This window comes from Beta vulgaris, chromosome 9 (genome assembly GCF_026745355.1).
Source record: "Beta vulgaris subsp. vulgaris cultivar EL10 chromosome 9, EL10.2, whole genome shotgun sequence".
Taxonomy (NCBI): domain Eukaryota; kingdom Viridiplantae; phylum Streptophyta; class Magnoliopsida; order Caryophyllales; family Amaranthaceae; genus Beta; species Beta vulgaris.
The window spans coordinates 50067708-50089406 of NC_079210.1; the positions used below are offsets into that span (position 1 = coordinate 50067708).

The window sequence follows — 21699 nt, forward strand, 5'->3', positions numbered from 1 at the left end:
TTATTACTTATTTTATTTGAATAGTATTTTTCAAACTTATTTATTTTCTAAACCGTCAGTATCCAATTTGGTTAATTTGAATATTAAAATTTGAATGTGATCTTAAAAATCCAGAATCCTTACAGAACAATTTCTTTTTGCCGTTATTCACCGTCTTAATTCAGATTCAATTTGATTTACTTTATTGTTTGTTATTTTTTTTTGTTTTGTTTCTATGTGTTATGTGTTTATTTTTTTAGAGGATGTTATCTGATATTTCTTTTTTTTTGTTCTTTTCCTTTTTCTTCCGCAGGATTGAGTATATCATATATGCGTCTGGTGGTAAATATGGAGGAATTGAGTTTCAGAGACTGGACAAATCATATTTGAATTCTGGGTTTTTTGGACAAGAATTTTCAGATTGAGGACATAAATAAAAGTTATGAAAGTTAATATGGTTAGTGGAATGATACAGTTGGTACAAGGACTAAATATGTGATTAGTAGGAAAGTAAAATTGTTTGGTTTCTCAAAATTGGAATTTCACATGAATTGATGATTCATTGATGTCACCTACAAATTAAGGAAAATTTCTAGAAAATTATGAATGGAGTTTTGTTGAATTTGATTTTTCAACCAAATAAAATTTTATTAAAAAAGAAATAAACTAAAAGTAAAAGTTATATGAATAAACAAAAAATAAGAAGATTTTTATAAAAGGGAGGAAATAAAAAAGATGTAACCAATAGAGATGGTAAGAGTTGACACGATCTGCTTGCCTGTTTCGAAATTAGTGGTTAAAGACTTAAAGTTGACACGATCCGCTTACTTGATGCAAGCCTGATAGGACTACTTTATTAAGCGGTTCAGGTTATGATTAAACATTTTAACGTGAATATGACATGACAATTCGTTTAACTACTATTATACTATTAATATTATTCGTAGGGTTCGTAATGATTTGAATAATTTTCATAATTATATAAAATTTATTCTTTGGTTGTTCGATTTGATTTAAGAAATATCTGACGTATTAATTTATGTTTATCATTAACGAGGTAAAAGGACAAATCGAGTAAGGGTTGAGTGTTGGTTACACATTTAATAAACAGTTTGAGTTATAATCGATTGATATAACACGATGCATCTAACATATCTAGTACTGCATCCGTCTTGTTACTTTTCACGTATGTCAATGCAAAACTTTGAGGACATATATCTTTAATTTTATATTTGTAAAAATTATAAAAGTACATTTTAATAAAATACATGTTATGATGAATCTAACAAGATCTTACATGATTATATTTTAATCCGTGTATAAATCATAAATGATGATCAAAGTAAATTTTGTGAATAGTGCAAAATATCAAAATGTAACCATTAAAATGAAACGGAGAGAGTAGTATCAATAAAGACAATAATGAAGAATCCAAGAGTGAATAAGTGCTGCTTTCTGCGTTAGATATTTAGCATTTTCATCCCCCTAAAAGAAAAATAGATATTTAGCATTTTCATAATATAAAAGTAGGTTTCCATAGGGTGATGTCTCTGGTTGGCCGGTTCTCTTGTAATTATGAATTTATAGTTTCAGAAGTGCAAATAGATTAATAGAAATAGTGGAAATGTTGCTTTAAATTTTAGTTCACAGGTGATAAAAAAGTCATAAGAGTGAAAGTCAAGAAGGACGAAAAACACAGCTCATAAAATAAGTAACTAATTCCTCCGTTTCTTTTTAAGTGACACATTTGCATAGTGTTTACTATTCATAGTTTAAATTTTAATTAGTTTTGGTGATTTACATTTTAGGAAAAACATAGTCATGTGGGATCTTGTTAGATTCATCTGAATATAAATTTTTTTAATATCAACATTTTATAATTTTTACTTATTAATAATTGAAGATATTAATGGTTAAAATAATGCATTGGCAAACGTGAAAACAAGAAATGTGTCACTTAAAAAGAAACGGAGGTTAGTATAAAATAAGACAGAGAAAGTATTTTAAAGTGAAGATAATAATACCTCTGATCGATTTATGTAGATTAAGGCTATGTTTAGTTCACCTGAAATTTTCTGATCTGAACTTATTTGATTTGAACTTATTTTTTCTGATTTGAACTTATTTTTTTTCTGATTACAAGATCTTATCTTTTTGATTTTTCTCAATATATAAGAAAAAATATAGTCATGTGGGGTCTTGTTTGATTCGTCTCAATGAGTACTTTATTAATATTCAATTATTATAATTTTTACTAATATGTAATGAAAGATATATGATTTTTAAATATAAGCATGATCTGAACTGATCTGAACTTATTTTTTCTGATCTGATTAGATTTGAAATAAGCAAAAATAAGGTGAACTGAACATAGCCTAAATTTAGTTGAATAGAAAATACTAGCTAATTGTTAATGTTACTAGCAAATCTATGGTAATTAAGATTATTAAAAAGAAATACAGTTACAACCTCCAAGAAAACAAAAGGCATTAGGTTAGGTTAGAGTAGTAGTTGTTTGTTGTGATTAGTCCAAATGGTAAGTGCACTTTCCCATGTTTGATGGCGAGGAGACAAGTATTAGGCTCGAGCCTAGCATCATTAGGCTTGATGTTAGCATTCATCACCTCACCTAGGTATCATTATTGCATCAAAATTTCAAATATTGTATTTGCTCGATAAGAACAGCTGTCCACTGACAGATTGACCTAAAAGTTGAGTCTTTTTTTCATTCACTTGTAGAGAACTAGATCTGGCAGCCTGGGTCTACTAAATTTAGGTTATGTTTAGTTCACCTGAAATTTTCTGATCTGAACTTATCTGATCTGAACTTATTTTTTCTGATTTGATCTGATCTGAACTTATTGTTTCTGATTACAAGATCTTATCTTTTAGATTTTGCTTAATATATAAGAAAAAATATAGTGATGTGGGGGTCTTGTTTGATTCGTCTCAATGAGTACTTTATTAATATTCAATTATTATAATTTTTACTAATATGTAATGAAAGATATAATGATTTTTAAATATAAGCATGATCTGAACTGATCTGATCTGAACTTATTTTTTCTGATCTGATCTGATCTGATCTGATTAGATCTGAAATAAGCAAAAATAAGGTGAACTGAACACAGCCTTAGTTTCCTAGAGGGTGCAAAAGCTATTGTTGATTTTTTTACTACTGCCTTCTAGTAATGGCCAATGGTACGGATTGGATCGTGGCCAGTAGTGGGCTGGATCGTGGACTGTAGTGGGTTGAGCGGGCTAGATCGTGGACTGTAGTGGGCTGAGCGGGTTAGATCGTGGATCATAGTGGGCTGAGCGGGATAGATCGTGGACTGTAGCGGGCTGGACGGACTGGACCGTGGGCCGTAGCAGTATGGGAGATGAGATTTGATGGACTGTGAAATTCATGGGTTGGATGGGCTAGTGTCGCAGGCTAAAAAATCTTGGCTCACACTGGTCTGTTATCGAATTACACGGTTTGAGAAGCGATTTTGGCGGTTCACGGGCCTAGTGGGCTGGACAGGGTTGGTGGTCAGGCATGAATTTTTTTTTTCCAGAATTATCTAATCATTGAAATTATTCATTAGTGTTATATAAAATCTTTAAAATGAATTAAAATATATATAATTATTAATATTAATGAATAATTTCATCATTTTTGAATTTGATTATATTATAATATATGCAATTTGATTAAATTATATACAATTTAATTAAAATATACACAATTTGGTTCAATATTTACTTGTGTAGGGCTGGTCTGGTTCATGGGTCGGGCTTGACTGTGTTCGTGGTCCAAGGTTGGTCAGTTTTAGTAGCAGGCTTTAGTGGTCTGGGCTCAAAAAACTGGCCCACGACCCACCCATCATTTTCACGGTTCGAGTCGACGTGAGCCAGATTTTTTGCAGGCCCAGCCCCCACGGCCCACGAGGTGGGCTGGGCTGAATTAGCCTACACTGTTGGTCATCTTTGCTCGGGTCTCTTCGCCTCATTATATAATGTAAAAGAGAAAAATAAACAACTCCTCGTAATCAATTTGTTATGTAATTGCTCCTAATAGTCTTATCAAGCAAAATGTTTCATTTTCTTTTTAACATACTATGTTTCATTTTCTTTTTGAAGGGTATATAGTTGTTTACTTGTGTTACTATGCATTACCATCATTGTGCCTCTCATGTTTGCAACCTTTTCTCAACTTTAAACATATGCTCATTGGGCGCACAACTCTAAAATACCGCCTATATCACGGAACACTAGCATTCAATTCTGAGTTGGAGTTGGTCCCTCTCAATATAAAGAAGAGAGTGTTTGGTAACAGTTTATCAGATGTCTAAAAATTACATCACATAAGAGCACATTTATAATTTGATAATCTAGATAGATAAGTTGGTATCAAACTAGAAATAATTCGGTAACACGTTACAATTTCGTATTAATATAAGAGTTAGTTTGGTACCTATTGATATAAATTGTCTTATACATAAAATTACAAGCATGTTCTTGTTAAAATCTTTGGTACTCCAACAATTAGACATTTATACAGCCTCTAGGCTCTAACCCATGCTTTTTTTTTTTTTTTTTCTCATGCATGTGAATAATAGTAGTGAGTATTATTTCCGTATTAAAAAATCTTCCTAACAATTTCAAATAAGGAATAAAGTAAAAGAGGGAAGCTCTTTTTAAAAACGCACTTAAACGGAAAGAAGGAAGATCTTTAGAAAACGAAGGGAATATAAGCCTTCCATGCATCTTGTCTCCATTGTTTCTTTTATGCCACTTTCTACTTTTGACTATCCATTTCTTAGATTTAATGTCAGCAAAGTGACACTGAAAAAACCCATACTTTTTGGGTTTGTTTAGAGCACCTCCATTCATGGGGCACCCCATTTTTTCTCTCTCCTCACCTTATTTGTCCACCTCATTTTCCACTACCTCCCCATTTTACCTTACTCAAATTTGAAACACATACCTCCACTCATCTACCTCCCCATTTATTCTCTCTCTTATTTCCTATACTCCACCACCTTTTCTCTCTCCTACTTTCCCATACCCCACCAATATTTATCTATTTATTATATACCCCACCACCTTTTCTTCATTTGGGCACTCCCCTAAAACTTGAGCATCCTCATTAAATGGGAACCAACCCCACTCATGGGGAGCCCCATTTGAGGAGAGAGAGTCCATATGGGGAGGGTAAAATTTGCCATTGGAGGTGCTCTTAGTGCAACTTTATTAGTACTTACTGTTAGAAAAAGTAAGATTTTTTTTTTTTTAAATTGAGATAGTATGTACCAAAACATAAAACTATATATTCATAATATAAGCGGTTGCTCACTTGTTTGGTATACAGTAAGTTATGTAAGTAATAGAAATCTCCTTAATTTTTTAAAGGGGATAGTTATTTGGTTGGTTCAAAATGGGAGAAATGAGGGTAATGAAAATTCTCAAAAAATTGAAATTTCCATAAAAGTGGGAATTTTTTCACCTAGCTTCTCCTTGGTAATTCGAAATTCTCACGTCAATTCATAGGAATTACAAATTTGTTGATGTCAACCAAACAAATTAGGGTATGTTCTCCCAGCTTATTTTCAGTTCAATTCAGTTCAGCTCTGGACAATACTTTTACTCTCACATATCACTATTCTTTTCAGTTCCTTCTTAGTTCAATTCAGTTCAGTTTAATTCAGTTTAGTTCGACTATTTTATGCCAAAAAGAACAGACTCTTAGTCAATTTTCTAAGAAATGCAAAAGAAAAGTCACTTCCTCGTAAATTCCCATATAATACCAAACGACCGCTAACTTCCATTCAAATTAACTGGACCGCCTTTTTCTGTGTATATATAACCGTTTGTTTGGACTTGACACAGACAGTTGAGAGACCAGCTAATAATAGACAGTGAAAGACAAACTTCTTTTGCTACTCACAACTTTTATTTTGGTCATAATCCCATACCACACAAAAACACCAAACATCCAGTTGGAAGTAGGTGCACTTATTAAGCATCCAGTGATCCAACGGTCATGTTGTCCACCTTATCACCTTCCCTTATCCACTTCTTCCTCCTCGTCGTCGGTGCCGCCATCCTAACCGATCCGGCAACCGCCACAGACCACATTGTTGGTGCCAACAAGGGATGGAACCCTGGAATCAACTACACTCATTGGGCTAACAACCAAACTTTCTATGTTGGTGATTTCATATGTATGTCCTGTTTTTCTCCTTTGTTTTTATGTACTCTTTAGTACTAGTAGAATAGGCTAACAAATTGGTTATTCTAATATTCCTAACTAATTCTACATATCAGTTTGAATTGACTAGTGATTAGGTAAGACTCCGTACATATTTAATTCCGAAAAGTTATCCCTATGGACTAGACGTCATTTAAATATTTACTAGTGTATCGTTTATACTTTATTGCTTTAAGGTTGCAACATAATCCTTTTAGGAACATTCACAATAGTCGTAACATTGTTTAAGCACATGGGTCATGTTTCACTTTCTGCGAACTATAAGAAATGAAGATATAATTTTTTTAATGGCATGATGGATATATAGGTATTAGTATTAGCATTGCAATGTTTATCTCCAAAACATAGAAATTTTGAGTTCAAAATTTTATTGAGTTTTAGTATGATTTATGGTGGATGAGTTGCAGCATTTAGGTACAAGAAATTCGAATACAATGTATTTGAAGTGAACAAAACAGGATATGACAATTGCACTATAGAAGGAGCATCAGGAAACTGGAGCAATGGGAAGGACTTTGTTCTATTAAAAAAGCCAGGGAGATACTACTTCATTTGTGGCACTGGTGGTTGTTCCAATGGAATGAAGGTTTCTATTGTTGTTCACTCGCTTCCGTCGCCGCCTTCTGCCTCTATCTCGGCCACAAAACACTCTGAATCTACTAAACATGCAAACTCCGCTGCTGCAGAAGTTACTGCAGGGAGGTTGTCATTGATGGTGGTTTGCAGGGCTTTGTTAGTAGGCTTAGTGTCTTCAATTGTGATGGGATAACTTGTCTAAATTGTGTTCATTTTGGAGTTGATGTTTGAATGTGATTTTGGTGAGATAACTTCTATAAGGTAATGAGAGCAAAATCAAGGTTTTTGTTAGTGAATGAATTTATGTTTGTAATGGTATTTGATTACTAGTATTGATTGTTTGATTGAGTTGTTGCTTGTTAAAAGATGGAACTTGTAAGAGTTTTTATGGTTATATAAGTAAGTAAAACTTTGGATCCACCCAAATCATTGTTGCTTTGGGTACTTTTTTTATTAAGAAAGATGTGACATTGTTGAATCTCATTGATCACCACGTGGGAGTGTTCCACATTGGAGAAAGAGGCCGGAGAGACTAAACTACTTTATAAGCTTAGCAGTTACTCCTCGAATCACCAATTGGTTTTAGGACGGAACCTCTTTAGCCTTGTAAGTGGACTAAACTCTCCTTATTGGGTTACCAAGACCCAATTCATATAATCTGAAAGTTAAAAGACACTAAATAAGAACATGCTAAGCATGCATAAAGCAAGAGCTATACAATGGGTAAAATTCTATTAGTAAAGAGATACATAAGTAGGTAACTTGATAGTACTCACATTTTCAATTATAAATTTTCTAACATTGTCTACAAAATAGAGAAATTGAATAGTTGTTTACTTGTTAATACGATGAACACATTTTCGAGTATTGGAGTGAATGCTTTGAAAAATAAAATTGAGATTACATAAGTAGGTAACTTGATAATACTCACATTTTCAATTATAAATTTTCTAATATTGTCTACAAAATAGAGAAATTGAATAGTTGTTTACTTGTTAATACGATCAACACATTTTCGAGTATTGGAGTGAATGCATTTGAAAAATAAAATTGAGATTTGCATTGACATAACATTCAACTTAAGGATTGTTGAAGTGTTCCATCATAATTTTTTGAGTCATCTAATGATCATTGCCAAAAAGTGCCACTATATAGCACACAAAAGGGAGGGAGAAAAAAGTAAGACCAAAAAAATTGGGGTGAGAGAGGCTCGAACTCTCGACCTCAGGATTACTCAGAAGCTATGAGACCTACGCGCTAGCCAACTGCGCCACCACCCCATTGTTATAAAATGCAAGCACCCATGAATTTAACTAATTGAGCAGCAGAAGATAAACAAAAATAAATGGGGTGAGAGAGGCTCGAACTCTCGACCTCAGGATCACTCAGAAGCTATGAGACCTACGCGCTAGCCAACTGCGCCACCACCCCTTGTTGTTGATACATTGTCAGCCTAATTATCTGTTCATATACAACAAATTTCTTTTCCTAAATCTTCAAAACCTCTAAAAGATTGCCCCCCTACTAAAAAGAGTCATAAAAATAAGTTCAGTTCAACAAAATTAAGTTGAATTTAGTAAAAAAATATAGTTACAAAAAAAAAAGAAAACAGACTCAACAAGTTTAGTCTAAATAAGGTAAAAAAGAATGATTCTAGTCAAACAAAATTAAATTTGATTCAGTAAAAAATCAATAAATTATGCTAAAATAAGGGTATGTTCTCTCCAACTTATTTTCAGTTTAGTCCAATTCAGTCCAGTTCAATTTGATTCAATTCAATTGCAATCAGTTCCATCCAGTTCAACTCTAATGATCATTTCTAATATGTATAATTTAATTCAATTCAATTCAATTGCAATTAGTCCAGCTGAATTCAGTTCAATTCAGCGTAGCTTAGCTCAATTCAGTTTAGTTCAGTTATTTTACGTCGAAGGAAACAAGCACTAAGCAGTAGAAAATCAAACTACTTTTTCCGTTTCCAATTAGTTGTGACACTTTCACGTTTCACGCATGTCAATGCAAAACTTTGAGAACATATATCTCTAATTTATTATTTGTAAAAATTCTAAAAAGTACATATTAAAAGATACATATCAAGACAAATCTAACAAGATTCCACATAACTATATTTTATTCACGTATAAATTACAAACGATAGTCAAAATAAAATTTGCGAATAGTCCATAATGTCAAAGTATCACATTTAACTTGAAACGGAAGAAATAAACAAATCTAGTTTACTAGAAATCAAGTAAAAAAAACAGTCATATTCTATCTATAGTCCCACTATTATAAATTTATAATCTTTTATTACCCCCCAAAAAACTCTTTTTTTAATACCTAAAAATAAAATATAAAAGGTTTATAAAGTCCCATGAGTAAACATATGATAATGAGGACTGACAAAAAATCAACGTTTGAGGATTTAACTGAAAATATAAAACCCTAACAGTGTGTTTTGTTCATTTTTAGTAAAGGAAAGAAAGGGAAGAGAAAGGAAGGGAAGAGAAAGGAAAAGAATGGAAGAGAAAGGAAAAAAACCTTAATTTCCCATGTTTGGTATAAATTTTCTCTTTCCTTCCGAATTCCCCCGCTTTTGGGAGGAAAGGAAAGTGAAATTTTATTAAAGAGTCTTTCCTTCCAATTCCTCCCATTTCCTTTCACTTAATTTTTTTTAATGAACCAAACATTGGAAAGTAATAAATTTCCTTCCATTTCCTTTCCTTTCCTTCCAAATTCCTTCTACCAAACAAACTGTAACAGTTAAAATTAGCCTTTTTTGCATGGGGGTTTAAGCAATGGAAAGTGAAGAAGAAGGTGTTTTTATAGATGATTCCGATATCATTCAAGAATTCACCCTTGACGATCAAGGTCTACTCTTTTTTTTCTCTCTCATCAATCTTTCTAATCTTACTTTTTTTAATATCATTCACTTTGTTTGTCATACTTAACTCCAAATTCTAAGCTAATTGTAATACATCATACAATATACATTACATTAATACCTTGTATATGGCCATAATTCAGATCTCCCTGACATTGACGACGACAACGACGATGATGACGACAATTCCTCCACTGGTACGCTAATCTTTTCTATGTTGTTATATACTTCCTCCGTTTTTTTAACTTGTAACGTTTTAACTTCCACACTTACTCTTTATATAAAAATTATAAAAAGTTGAAATCTTGTATATATATATTGAGATATATTCAACGACACATCTTAGATGCTAAACTTTGTATTGTATATTATGAACAAATTTTCGGTCAAAATAAGTGCATGAATAGCCTAAAGGTCAAAATAAGTGCACAAATAGCCTAAAGTTAAAACGTTAGTTGCAAGTAAATAAAAACGGAGGAAGTATATCAAAACTAAGACTGCTATGTTGAATAATTTAAGCAAAATATAATTAATCTGCTGATCTGAGTTAAGGAGATTAATAACATTATATGAATATTATGTTAATATGATTAGATGGCTATATTATTATGAATATCATCTAAGTTGAAAGGGGAATTGAAGATTTTCAATTTGTACAGTATATTTATGAACAATATATTTCACTAAATTTTTTGTATTCAGATTCTGATTCTTCCATTGATGAACTGGAAGCTTGTCAAAATGGTAATTCTTCATCTTCTTCCTGATTATAGTATAATTGAGCTATCAATTTTTCGCCGCAATTTTTTGTTTGTTTGTTTGAATACTAAGATATAATGGAACTGTTGTGACTATTACAGGAATGTCATTAGCCAAAGTTGATGATTCAATTCAAATATTTAGAGGCCATACAAGTGAGTGCCTCTGCCATGTTATTAAGGCCAAGTATATCATATGTTTGAGTTTGATGCATGAGATTATGAAATCAAATACTGTCAGTAAAATCCACAGATTTAATTTGTGATGTTCCACTGTACACTGAATTATCTCTGTAACTTGTCTGAATTCTATGATTAGATTCTTATTTAATGAAGCTTTTCTATACAAACCAAACAATGCAACACATTTTCTTTTCATTCTTTCCTCGGAATTCGATTTTGAAAAATAATTATGCAAAAGCTGAATGACTAGTGGTACTGTCTTAGAGTGGTTTGGAGTAGTATTTTCAAGTTTGAAGCAATGTTAAGTTATGAGGGTGAAGGATAGAGTCTTCAACTGTCTATTGAGAAGTATTCTGAAGTTTTGTAACTTCATGGTTGCAGAATCACTATTTGCAGTTGCTTGTAGTCCAACAGATGCTACATTAGTCGCGACGGGTGGTAGAGATGACAGGGCTTTTCTCTGGAGAATTGGTCAAGGAGATTGTTCCAAGGAGCTTGCAGGTATGTTTGTATATATGTGCGCAATTTCCACAGCGATCGGATGAGTAATTGTATCGTTTATTTATCCTCTGATGTCAAGTTCAACTGCATATCAAATCTACCCTACGTTTTGGACCGCCCTGACCGGGAATATTTGTCACATAGCTTAATAATATCTTTACTGTTTCAGGCAGGAAACAATTACCTAAATTATGTATTTGTGTATGTGACAGAAAACAGAAACCCCCTTCGAAGCCTAAGTAGCTTTCTAAAGATGTGTGTAAGAGTGTAATAAATGTTGTACCTTAGTTTCTCTTGGATCCCAGTATCCCATGCATGAGGTATAAGTGTGCTTAGTAGCTTTGTTGGCCTTACTTCTATCTTTTATCCATTTTCTTAATACTCGTGGGTAAATGAATAAAAAGGCGTAAATGATAACCAAAGGCATCCAAATATCAATCATTTGTGACCTTTACATTTGCTGAGATAGGAATCATTCATACCGCAGGTCATAAAAATACTGTTTCAAGTTTAGCTTTTAGCTCGGATGGGCAATTGCTAGCTTCTGGAGGGCTTGATGCATCTGTTAAGATATGGGACACGTCAGGCAACCTCAAGAGCACGTTTGGAAGCCCTATGGAGGAGTCTGAGTTTGAGGTTAACTATTAAAGAGTTGCATTGATCTTTTATTACTAATGAATCCTTCTATATCGAGATGAAAAAAAAAACGTTACATGTTTTTACTGCAGTGGGTAACATGGCATCCAAATGGACATCTAGTCTTGGCAGGTTGTACTGATAAAAATGCCTACTTATGGAATGCTGATAAGCACTCCCTTCTCAATGTATTTTGTGGTCATGCTGAAGCTGTGACTTGTGGCAATTTTACACCAGATGGTATTTTTGGCTTTTATACTTTTCTCTGCAGACTCAGCAGAGGCGTATTCATCTTGCCTTAGTATGGTAGTATGGTAGTATGGCTAACATCCTTTGATCTCTTATGTCTGTTATGTGGTTCCTGAAGGCAAAAATATCTGTACTGGTTCTGAGGATGCCACCTTGAGATTATGGAATCCGAGAAGTGGTGAAAGTATCCGCGTTATTAGAGGTATTTTGTTCTACACAAAATCTTGTATAAACTAGATCCACAATAAGTCTTTTTTGCCCGTCTTTTGGGCTATCCTTGTCATTCTTAACTTTTGATAATTGCACTGGTTCTAAATGCGCTTTTCTTTTAGGCTATCCATATCATTCGTCGCCATTAACATGCTTAACTTTTACCTTGGACTCTACTCTTGCGCTTACTGGTGCCCAAGACGGTTCTTTATGTGCAACAAACATAACAAATGGAAAGGTAAGTCTTCTCATTCCCTATAGAGACGAGCAATGTATTTTGTTGTTATTTCCTGGTGTTGTACTCAATTTCATTAAAAATTTTGAAATGTGTTGGGAGGAATACATTTTTTCACTTCGTAGGAACTTCTACTTCCAGTATATTTTCATGTCAACCAAAGATGGACTTCTTTCACATTTGTGTTTTCCCTTGAAGTATGTTTTGGTTTGGTAGAAAATGATTTATGTAAAACCAAACACAGGTTAGCGAGAAATCTAAGAGATTTACTTGTTTATGTGATGGACCTAAAGTCCTAAAGATTAATTGTTTGAACAGGTTTTTACTTCTGAATCTTTACATTCGGGTTCTATTCAATGTATTGGGCTATCACCAAGGTACATTATCTAGTTTCTTAGCTTTTTCACTTTTTAATTTGTTGAATAAAGTTTTATCAGATGGCAAAAGAAGCAAGCAAATTAATTTATGATAACAACAAATCTAAGAGAACTTACAAGTCTTAATGTTGATGGCAGCGTACCTTGGGTAGCAACTGGAGGCGAGGATCAGAAGCTTGTAATCTGGGACCTGCAGCATTCAGCATCTCGCGGCATCTGCAATCATGAGGTCATTTTAATTTCATGAGTATAACATTTCCATTACAATAGTTAGTACTAGTATTGTCAGCAATCTTTTGTGAGCAGCTAAATTATGCCCTGAAATTACTGAGTGTCGTCTTAAAAGAAAAATTACAATGTTTCACACACTTCCCTTACATGATCACCACCCACAACTTCTCTCTATCACATTTTCAACAGGCCACCAGAATTGCGGGGAAACATCATGATTGAATATAAATTCAGTCTAAGCCATGATCAATGTGGTTTGTGATACCTTCTGTTTCTAGGCTCAGGCGGTGTTCTCATCCACACCTACCTAGGTCGAGGCGGATTAACTTTATCTTATCAGTATATGGCAAGCTATGTACTTTTTGTAGCATTTTACAAATGATTCTGTCACATCTCACATGTTTGGTCTCCATTGAAGTCTACTTCCGAGACATGACAAAGGTTGAAATGTCGAATGCAGGAGGAAATATCTTGCTTAAAATGGCTTGGAGAGACGAGTTTGGTGGCTTCAGGATGCCGTAATGGGGATATATTGGTCTGGGACACCCGCTCAGGGATGGTTGCAACGACCTTTAGGGGTCATTCCAAAGGCATCCAATCCCTCTCTGTTTCAGCAGACTGCAACTTTCTTGTTTCAGCATCAAAAGGTGGTACAGGAAGAGTGTTTGACATATCAAAATTTAAATAGTCAATTTCATTTGTATATAAAGGGTTATATCATATACTATAATAATTAGTGATTTACTTCATTGATATGTCTATATAATATAATCTTATCTATTTCGTTTAGTTACCTTCGTGTATTTACACCTTCAATTGAACTCACTGGTACTGTGCTGTTAGTTTAATATAGATATCATGAACCAGAAAGCTTGAGCATTTTGGTTCTTTTAGATGAAATTTAGTGACATCTATCCTCTCTTTAATTGACCCATGAACCATGCTAACAATTGAACAAAGTTGCAAGGATTTTAGTTTCTTGCATTTTATCTAAATAGAGCTCAAGAGTACCTCGGAGTTTCCATTAGCGTGATGCCCTGAAATTAAACCTCAACAATCGAGGATTGCCAAGTTTATACATGTGGTATAGCTTAAATTGTGTATGACGAGAACATCTTCTGGTGTTTGAAAACTTTCCGGTGAACATTTAGAAAAACAAGCGTCGCGAGATTGATAAACAAACTGTCTTCTTTTGGGTAAGAAAAAAGATCATTATGGATTGACACCTTTCGCAAGTTAACTAGTCCAATTTAGCATGTCATACGCTCTGGGAATAGAAGTGATAGGGATCCCAGTGAATCCCACCACCAAGGAACCCTGACCTTGACCTCAAGGTCATATGGAGCATGACTTACCACTAAACCACATATTACTTGGTGTCTTACAAAATTGAATTCCTCACCAACAAAGGTTTTCAACTTATATATCAACATATGTAGTTTCAAGGTTAAAGCCCCAATGAAAACAGGTAGAATACTATTTCATCTCAGAGTGTTTGTTCATCATGGATTCATGATGACCAGTTTTGAGACACTAGTAGAACAATATGAACTTATAAAGAGACCCATCATATACAATTCATGGATGACGCTCTTATACAATCTAAGAGGAGAGACATGAGGTTTTTCACTTGAACAAATGAGCCAAATCTGGGTCATCTAAATCCAAGTCCAACATTCCATACAAGCGCATGTACTCAATGTAATGATCTGGGGGCTTCAGCATAGGAGGATTTTTCACAGTGTAACCCTCAGTACTCCGAATATCACGAGCAAGCCAACGGCCAAAAACAGGGTCGATGGGAGGGGCAAACTTCAAAAGGATTTCTTCCTTCTCTATCTTTTTTGCAGGTTTGTTACCCATGAGCTCTGCAAGTTTCCAGATCGAGAATCAGGTCGGATGAAATAGTTGATACATCAGCAGAAAAAGAAGAAATAGCTAAAGGTTGGGAAAGGGGTATAACGCGTAAGTATAGGGTGACAGGAGGGTGGAAAAGAGAGAAATAAGAATTGATTGACAAAACAAGTACAGAGTTTAAAATCTGTTGCAAATTCTACAATGGAATTGCCAATGTTTTTTGTCACCACTACTCGAATTCACACCAATACGATACACCTAACTTTAGTGTCCAATAGCACTCCGATTTTTCATACTTAGAGCATGTTTGGTTCAATAATTTTAATATTCCAAGAGATGGAATCATTTACATACTCCTTTTCTTTTTGTTTGGTTCAACCCTCCTCAATCCATTTACAATTACTTGGTGATGATGCTCCCCCCCAGTTCACTACCTTCCCTTCCCCATCAAGTAAGAATATCTATTTCTTGGTGGTAACGGTTACCATTCCCTTTCCATTACATGGCTTGAGCCAAACACTCAATGTAAGTAACATTTTTTGTTACCGTTCCCCTCTTTTTATCTCATTAGTCATTCCCTTTCCATTGCATGAATTGAACCAAACAAGCATTTAAATAAGAAAAAAAATTTGAAGACAAATTTCTACTTCTATGAACTCTACTACTCCATATCACATTTCCCAACTTATTAGTCACCTTCCAGAACACCGATTCAGAAAGTTTCTGCCAAACACAATTGCTACCATTGCTTAACCTTTTGCTCGCGATCATATACCTTGAAACATTTGGAGTCAAACTCAAGTTCTCCTGAATATAACTTAAGAAGAATACATTCCTATAGATATATCTTGCAATCTGACGAAGCTACAGATCTGGAAAGGATTTAGCTTCTTCTAGATACTTAAGTTTCCACACTCGACCTTGAAGTATCTATTCACAGCAGAAGTATATTCTTAACAACCTTTCAGAAACTTAGTTCACCAAAACCAACATACAAGTCCAGAAAATGCAAATTGATGCAGCTTTTCAAGAATATAGTAACCTTTAGCTCCTAAAACTCCATATTTCACCATATAGCAGTCAAATAATAATGCAATACAAATCGCAAGTATTTCTCGTCACTTCCTAGTTCCTGCACATAAAATCCAAAGAAAGCTCGCTCCTTGTCACAGCTCATTCACCAAGTTAAATAAAGATCAACACCTCAATTCCCTCCCTAAACCCCCACATCCCCCCACAAAAAGAAAAATAAACCAGACAGAGAACAACTGAAGTATCAAAACCAAAGGAAATTAGATGGAAACAGTGCTGACCTGAGTAAACAGGATTGGTACCCTAATTAGCAGATACTCCTCGTCTTCAATTACTTTACCTATTTTTCATATTGGCCTGTCTCAAAATACTTTACCCATTTGGCCATTTTGTTTTTTGAAATGGATTTGCATAAAGATCTATTACTGGTCCAACCCAAGTATCTCTCCTTAATAATGCTTGAATATATATAGTTTCATACCCGATGTTACTTTATGAATTATAATTCCACTATCTTCTTGCAGGCCGATCCGAACTCACTTCTTAAACTTGTGGCAAAGCAAATGGGTTTTTAAAGATGGAGAGAGTATTCACTAAAATGCTTGACTATCAATCATCATATTTTACCTTCATGACTGAGGTGAAGGGAGGTAAGAGGCATGGTAAGGAATGAAGTCATTTAGAAGTTAGCATCTTTAAGCAAATTTAATCCCTAAAGACATGGAATTTGACAAGGAAATTTCTTTTAACATTGTCGCAAGGAAAATGCAATAGATTTTTCTTTGTCAAGTAAACTCATCAATAAATTCTTTTTCAGTTTGCAATTGAAGTTCTACAACCTTCTTTTTCTTTTCCTTTCTCACAATGTTGACCCTAGGCAGGGAGGGAGTACTAGAGTCTGGAACTGAACTAGTCATACTAATCCTTCCGCAAAAACAATTAAGAGGAATTTTAAAGGTTCATTAACAAAAGAATTCAAGCAAAATAATAAAAATCTCTCAATTCGAGAAAAAATGAAAAAAGAATCAGTTGAGAGGTCATCAATATAGTCTTAATCATTTAAATCAAACAAATTAATTAAAAAGTGAATGATAGCTTCAAGTTGGACAAAACCACAACACTGATCAATAAACTATCTTGATTATACGAAGCATGCATCGAAATTATGATATTTTCTAAGCAAACAAGGAGGAAAATTCTAAACACTTTTGAGAGAATCTAATTCCCAAAGTTTGTAACTAGCTAGTAAAAGGCTTTGTCAGAAAGAAGTTAAAGCACAACAAAAAGCCACTATCTTCCTGGTCTCAAATCCATTGAATTTGATATTGAAGCCTCCTTTAGCGATAATTCCTAACATACTCAGTTCTTGTTTCTGATGGCAGCTTCATTGTCCCGAATGCGAGGTACCACAACTGGTGCTCCTCGAACCTTTTCAAGAGCAAAGCTAATCCTCATTGGACGACCTAAAAACGCCTTACCATCCATGGCATCTTTTGCAGATACTGCATCATCATCCTTATCAAAGTAAACAAATCCAAACCCTCTAGACCTTCCTGTATCCTTATCATACATTATCCTCACTTCAGTCACTTTCCCAAAATTGGAGAATGCATCTAACAAAGACCTCTCATCAACTGACCACGACAACCCAGCAACGAACAACTTATTGTTAAACGGAGCTGAAACAGACGACGAAAACGAACAATAATATGATCTAGTTATCGCGGTAGGATTGTACACTGCAGCCAATGTTCTTCTGGCAAAAATCTTTAAACTGTTCATTGCTCACATGCCCTTTCCTGTCCAATTAGTTAGAATACACTCAGAAGAAATTCAAATTTTTTTAAGGGTCAACTCACAAACATCTCCCCACCTCATTTCTCCACTCTACCATATCAGATTAATCTCAAACTATGTGTTACCATTAAATTATCTCTCATAATTCAAGCCCATAAATGTCTGTACTTACTAGAAGTTGCATAACCATTGAATTCAATATGAAAAGACATCACGATTGAAGAACCAAAATTAAAAACAGATACAAACAATATCATAGCATAGAATAGAAGAACATTATCGCAAACAATGATATAGGGTTCTAATCAGCAACATAAATTAATCATATTGACACAAAAAAGTGGGAAAATTTAGATAAGATAAAAAAAAAAAGAATACAAAAAAATACCTGAGATGTGAGAAAAACCCAGAAAAAAACAGCACCACAAAGATTAGAGAGAGAAAATTGCAGAAAGAAGTGAAGAAATGACTACTATTCTGGGAAAAAGTTGCAACTTTTCCTGTAAAAAGATTCCTCTTTTACCCCTTGTAACAGCCATAAACGGATAAACTTTGAAGGGTATTTTTGTAATCTCACTTTTCTATAAATAAAAAGAAAACCCAGTTGAAATTTTATTTCCGAATTCAAGAAATCTTCACTTCAGATTATTTTCTACTGTCATTTTGTTCTTAAAGTAATCATCTTTTTAAATTTTTTAAATAAATATCATCAAAAAATAATCTAAATTATGGCAATTCATCAAGAACATGTTCATGAAATTGGAGATGAAATTGAAGGGTGTGATAGCTCACCAAGTGAAGGTATATTTCATTTTGTTCAAGATGATAATATGATTGATACATTTGCTACTTATCTTAATGTTGAGAATTTACCCTTAAAATCATGTGAAAGTGACAATTATGAGAAGTTTGTTAGAACAACATTACAATCTGATTATAGAAAAATTCCTTTAGGTACATTTATAGATTCAATAGTTGTTGCATATGGTATGAAGAAAAAAGCTCTTAGAGATTATTTCCTTGATTTTAATGGTCATGTTGCAATTACTGTTAATTTGTGGAATTCTGAATCTGGGGAACGTTTTATTTGTGTTACTTGTCATTGGATTGATGAGAATTGGGGTATGCAAATTCGGGTTATCGGGTTTCGAATTATTGGAGATGATGCTACTAATGTTGATATTTGTAATGTGATTATCAATGTGTTGAATGTGTTCAATTTGAGGGAAAAAGTTTTTTGTATCTCACTTGGTAATGATTTTGAGCATGATGAATGTATTAGGGTTTTGACTAACAAGTTGAAACCTGTTTTTAGAGAGCTTTTTATGCATGACAGGCATTGTGGTTTTGTTACTAATTTATGTGCTCAACAAGGTATGGAGCAATTAGAGGTGTTGATCAATCCAATTAACAAGCTAATTAGATGGACTCGAGTGTCGTTTCGCGATTTAAAACCTGTTTATGTATCTATGTGCAAGGAGGTTGGATTAAAACCTAGATATTTTCCTTTAGATTGTGCAACAAGTTGGAATTCTAGCTATGAGATGTTGTGTCATATTTTTCCATACAGAGAAATATTGACTAAACTTTATAATGATAATGTGGATGAATGTTTTGATTTTCAATGGGATAAAATTGATTTAGTAATTAAGTTATTTGAAAAGTTTAGCAATGCAAATCATACCTTTTCACTGTGTTATGAACCTAGTTGTCATCTAGTTATTCAAGAATGTGTAAAAATTGTTCATGTATTGAAAACATACGAGAACGATCCTCTTTTGGGTTTGGTTGTTCGGAACATGAGAAACAAATGGTTAGAGTATATGTTTGATATTCCTGAAGTTTATTGTATTGCTATGATACTTGATCCTCATGTTAAATTAGAGGGTTTATCAAGTTTGCTAGAATATTATTATGAAACTTTAGGAGTTAATTCTTGTGTTGAAGAGAAAATTTCAGGGTGTAAAGACATTCTTAATGGACTTTATACTCATTATGCTTCCATTTATAAATGCAAAACTATAACCACGCAACCCATTTATGAATCCCAAATGACGATCCTTGAAAAACTGAAGGAAATGAACCGTTCATCCCATGGATCAGAATCGATTGTGAACGTTTCAGAGAGAGCTAGAGCTGGTGGTGAAGGGAGTAGTAGTGAATTAAATGAATATTTATCTTTTGAACATGTTATCTATGAAGATTTTGATATCCTCCAATGGTGGCAGAAAAGAGAGGAGCTCTTTCCAATTTTATCTAAAGTAGCAAAAGATATCTTATGTATACCAATATCAATAGTTGCACTCGAGTCTGCTTTTAGTACAGGTGTAGGTGAAAGGGTTCTCGTTGAGCAGTGGTCGACTTTATGGCCAAGCGAAATGGAAGCTTGTATCTGCAAAAGGGATTGGGATATGGCTGAAAAAGGTGCACAACGTTTACACCATCGACAAATCGAGGATGATGATCCATGGATGATGATGGACACATCAGATTCAGATTCAGAAGAGTTCATGTATGCATAAAGTGATACAACTGTAGTATCTTAGTTGTTCCTTGGTTTCTTTAGACTCATGAGAATGTGCATAGTATCTCAACAACTTATTTGCCTAGAAGTTAATTAGTATATTGATTTATCTAGCTAGCAACTTTGTATTAGTGATGATTCATAACATGTTTGAATATTTGTGGAGCATTTGCCTATTATTGCTTGAAATAATTGATACTTTAGTCACCATCAATCTTTTGAGAACCTTAATCATGAAAATAGAGGGGGATTTAATTTATTATTTAAAGGACCCAATTCTAATTTTATAAATGTAACTTATGGATCATACCAAGACTTGTGCAATGTGATGATAATTTTTTTCAGTTAATTAATTTTTCCCAGTTATTTTATAAATGCAAGTTTACTACGTTGCTGTCAAATTTCAGGCAAGAAGCCAAAATGCTGGACTACAAGTTGTTTTCTAAAAGAAATATAGAAAAATCATCCACATATTCTTCCCAATACGTACGGAAATATACATCATATGTGATTTTTTTTTTTTACTTAGAACATGAAGATCTCGTCAAGTATTTTTAATGTGTAGTTTTACAATATTTACAATTTTTAGTAGTGTCTTATCAAAGAGATAGTGGTTAAAAGATGTATATGAGAGACTAGGAAATTCCACGACTTTTAACGGGCATAAGAATAACTTTTACGAACATTTCGGAGTCATTTCGTTGTTGCCCCATAAAATCATAAATGGGTGGTTTGATGACATTATGGGGAAATTCAGATGGCGCGAAGCACCCGAGATGCATTATAAGTCGTGTTGCACCCTATAAGAAGGTTTTCGGTGAAAAATATGACAGGGGTTGGACAAGCCCTAAAACGGTCAAGATTGAAGGCTATAAGTCACGGTTTTAGATGTCCACGGGACCCGTGTCGTGGGATGCCTCGAGGGAGTGGGATGGTATATTAAAGATTTCCACGACTTTGAGCGGACATAAGAACAACTTTTACGACCGTTTCGGGGCCATTCCGTGGCAGCACCACAAAATCATAAATCATTGGTTTGGTTTTGAGGCAATTCATATGGTGTGAAGCACCCGAGATGCATTTTGAGTCGTGCCGCACCCATAGGAAGGTTTTCGCCGAAAAATATAACCAGGCCCGGAGGAGCCCTATAACGGTCAAAATTGAAGGTTATAATTCACGGTTTTAGACGTCTCCGGGTCCCGTGCACCGAATGTCGAGGGATGCCTCGAGGGGACATGGGATGGTATATTAAGGACTTCCACGACTTTGAACGGACATAACAACCACTTTTACGACCGTTTTGGGTCATTCCGTAGGTGCACAATAAAATAATAAATTGGTCGTCTTGTGGCATTCTGGGGCAATTCAGATGGTCCGAGGCACTAGAGATGCATTATAAGTCGTGCCGCACCGT

The 21699-nt window shown here is 34.1% G+C and overlaps 5 protein-coding genes and 2 non-coding genes across 7 annotated transcripts; 3 read left to right on the top strand and 4 right to left on the bottom strand.

The window, feature by feature from the left end:
• Positions 1-5847: 5847 nt before the first annotated feature.
• LOC104904504 (early nodulin-like protein 17) lies at positions 5848-7294 on the top strand. Its single transcript, XM_010692769.3, has 2 exons — positions 5848-6188; positions 6643-7294. Exons 1-2 carry the CDS (start codon positions 6008-6010, stop codon positions 7002-7004), a joined length of 543 nt encoding a protein of 180 aa, XP_010691071.1. The 5' UTR covers positions 5848-6007; the 3' UTR covers positions 7005-7294.
• Positions 7295-8006: 712 nt separating this feature from the next.
• On the bottom strand, positions 8007-8091 carry TRNAM-CAU (transfer RNA methionine (anticodon CAU)). Its single transcript is given in 2 exon segments — positions 8007-8042; positions 8054-8091. It is a non-coding gene; the product is annotated as a tRNA-Met (tRNA).
• A 66-nt stretch (positions 8092-8157) lies between these two features.
• TRNAM-CAU (transfer RNA methionine (anticodon CAU)) lies at positions 8158-8242 on the bottom strand. The gene is given in 2 exon segments: positions 8158-8193; positions 8205-8242. It is a non-coding gene; the product is annotated as a tRNA-Met (tRNA).
• Positions 8243-10302: 2060 nt separating this feature from the next.
• LOC104905024 (uncharacterized) lies at positions 10303-13868 on the top strand. The gene is made up of 10 exons (XM_010693467.4): positions 10303-10439; positions 10556-10609; positions 11018-11137; positions 11625-11773; positions 11866-12013; positions 12141-12224; positions 12355-12470; positions 12786-12844; positions 12983-13073; positions 13536-13868. Exons 2-10 carry the CDS (start codon positions 10558-10560, stop codon positions 13761-13763), a joined length of 1047 nt encoding a protein of 348 aa, XP_010691769.2. The 5' UTR covers positions 10303-10439; positions 10556-10557; the 3' UTR covers positions 13764-13868.
• A 666-nt stretch (positions 13869-14534) lies between these two features.
• On the bottom strand, positions 14535-14938 carry LOC125491514 (uncharacterized). Its single transcript, XM_048636943.1, has one exon. It carries the CDS (start codon positions 14936-14938, stop codon positions 14702-14704), a length of 237 nt encoding a protein of 78 aa, XP_048492900.1. The 3' UTR covers positions 14535-14701.
• On the bottom strand, positions 14772-18253 carry LOC104904506 (hypothetical protein). The gene is made up of 3 exons (XM_048636942.2): positions 18150-18253; positions 17324-17763; positions 14772-14943 (listed from the first exon to the last, which is right to left on the bottom strand). The coding sequence occupies exon 2, from the start codon at positions 17744-17746 to the stop codon at positions 17324-17326; it is 423 nt and encodes a 140-aa protein (XP_048492899.1). The 5' UTR covers positions 17747-17763; positions 18150-18253; the 3' UTR covers positions 14772-14943.
• A 236-nt stretch (positions 18254-18489) lies between these two features.
• LOC104904507 (zinc finger BED domain-containing protein RICESLEEPER 2) lies at positions 18490-20283 on the top strand. The gene has a single exon (XM_010692772.2). It carries the CDS (start codon positions 18490-18492, stop codon positions 20281-20283), a length of 1794 nt encoding a protein of 597 aa, XP_010691074.1.
• Positions 20284-21699: the final 1416 nt, after the last annotated feature.

Coding starts and splice junctions, on each gene's coding strand:
- LOC104905024 (XM_010693467.4), top strand. CDS start 10,558: ATGTCATTAGCCAAAGTTGATGATTCAATTCAAATATTTAGAGGCCAT. Junction 12,471..12,785: donor CAAACATAACAAATGGAAAG/GTAAGTCTTCTC, acceptor TTGTTTGAACAG/GTTTTTACTTCTGAATCTTT. Junction 12,845..12,982: donor TGTATTGGGCTATCACCAAG/GTACATTATCTA, acceptor TGTTGATGGCAG/CGTACCTTGGGTAGCAACTG.
- LOC104904506 (XM_048636942.2), bottom strand. CDS start 17,746: ATGAACAGTTTAAAGATTTTTGCCAGAAGAACATTGGCTGCAGTGTAC.
- LOC125491514 (XM_048636943.1), bottom strand. CDS start 14,938: ATGGGTAACAAACCTGCAAAAAAGATAGAGAAGGAAGAAATCCTTTTG.
- LOC104904504 (XM_010692769.3), top strand. CDS start 6,008: ATGTTGTCCACCTTATCACCTTCCCTTATCCACTTCTTCCTCCTCGTC. Junction 6,189..6,642: donor CTATGTTGGTGATTTCATAT/GTATGTCCTGTT, acceptor GATGAGTTGCAG/CATTTAGGTACAAGAAATTC.
- LOC104904507 (XM_010692772.2), top strand. CDS start 18,490: ATGGCAATTCATCAAGAACATGTTCATGAAATTGGAGATGAAATTGAA.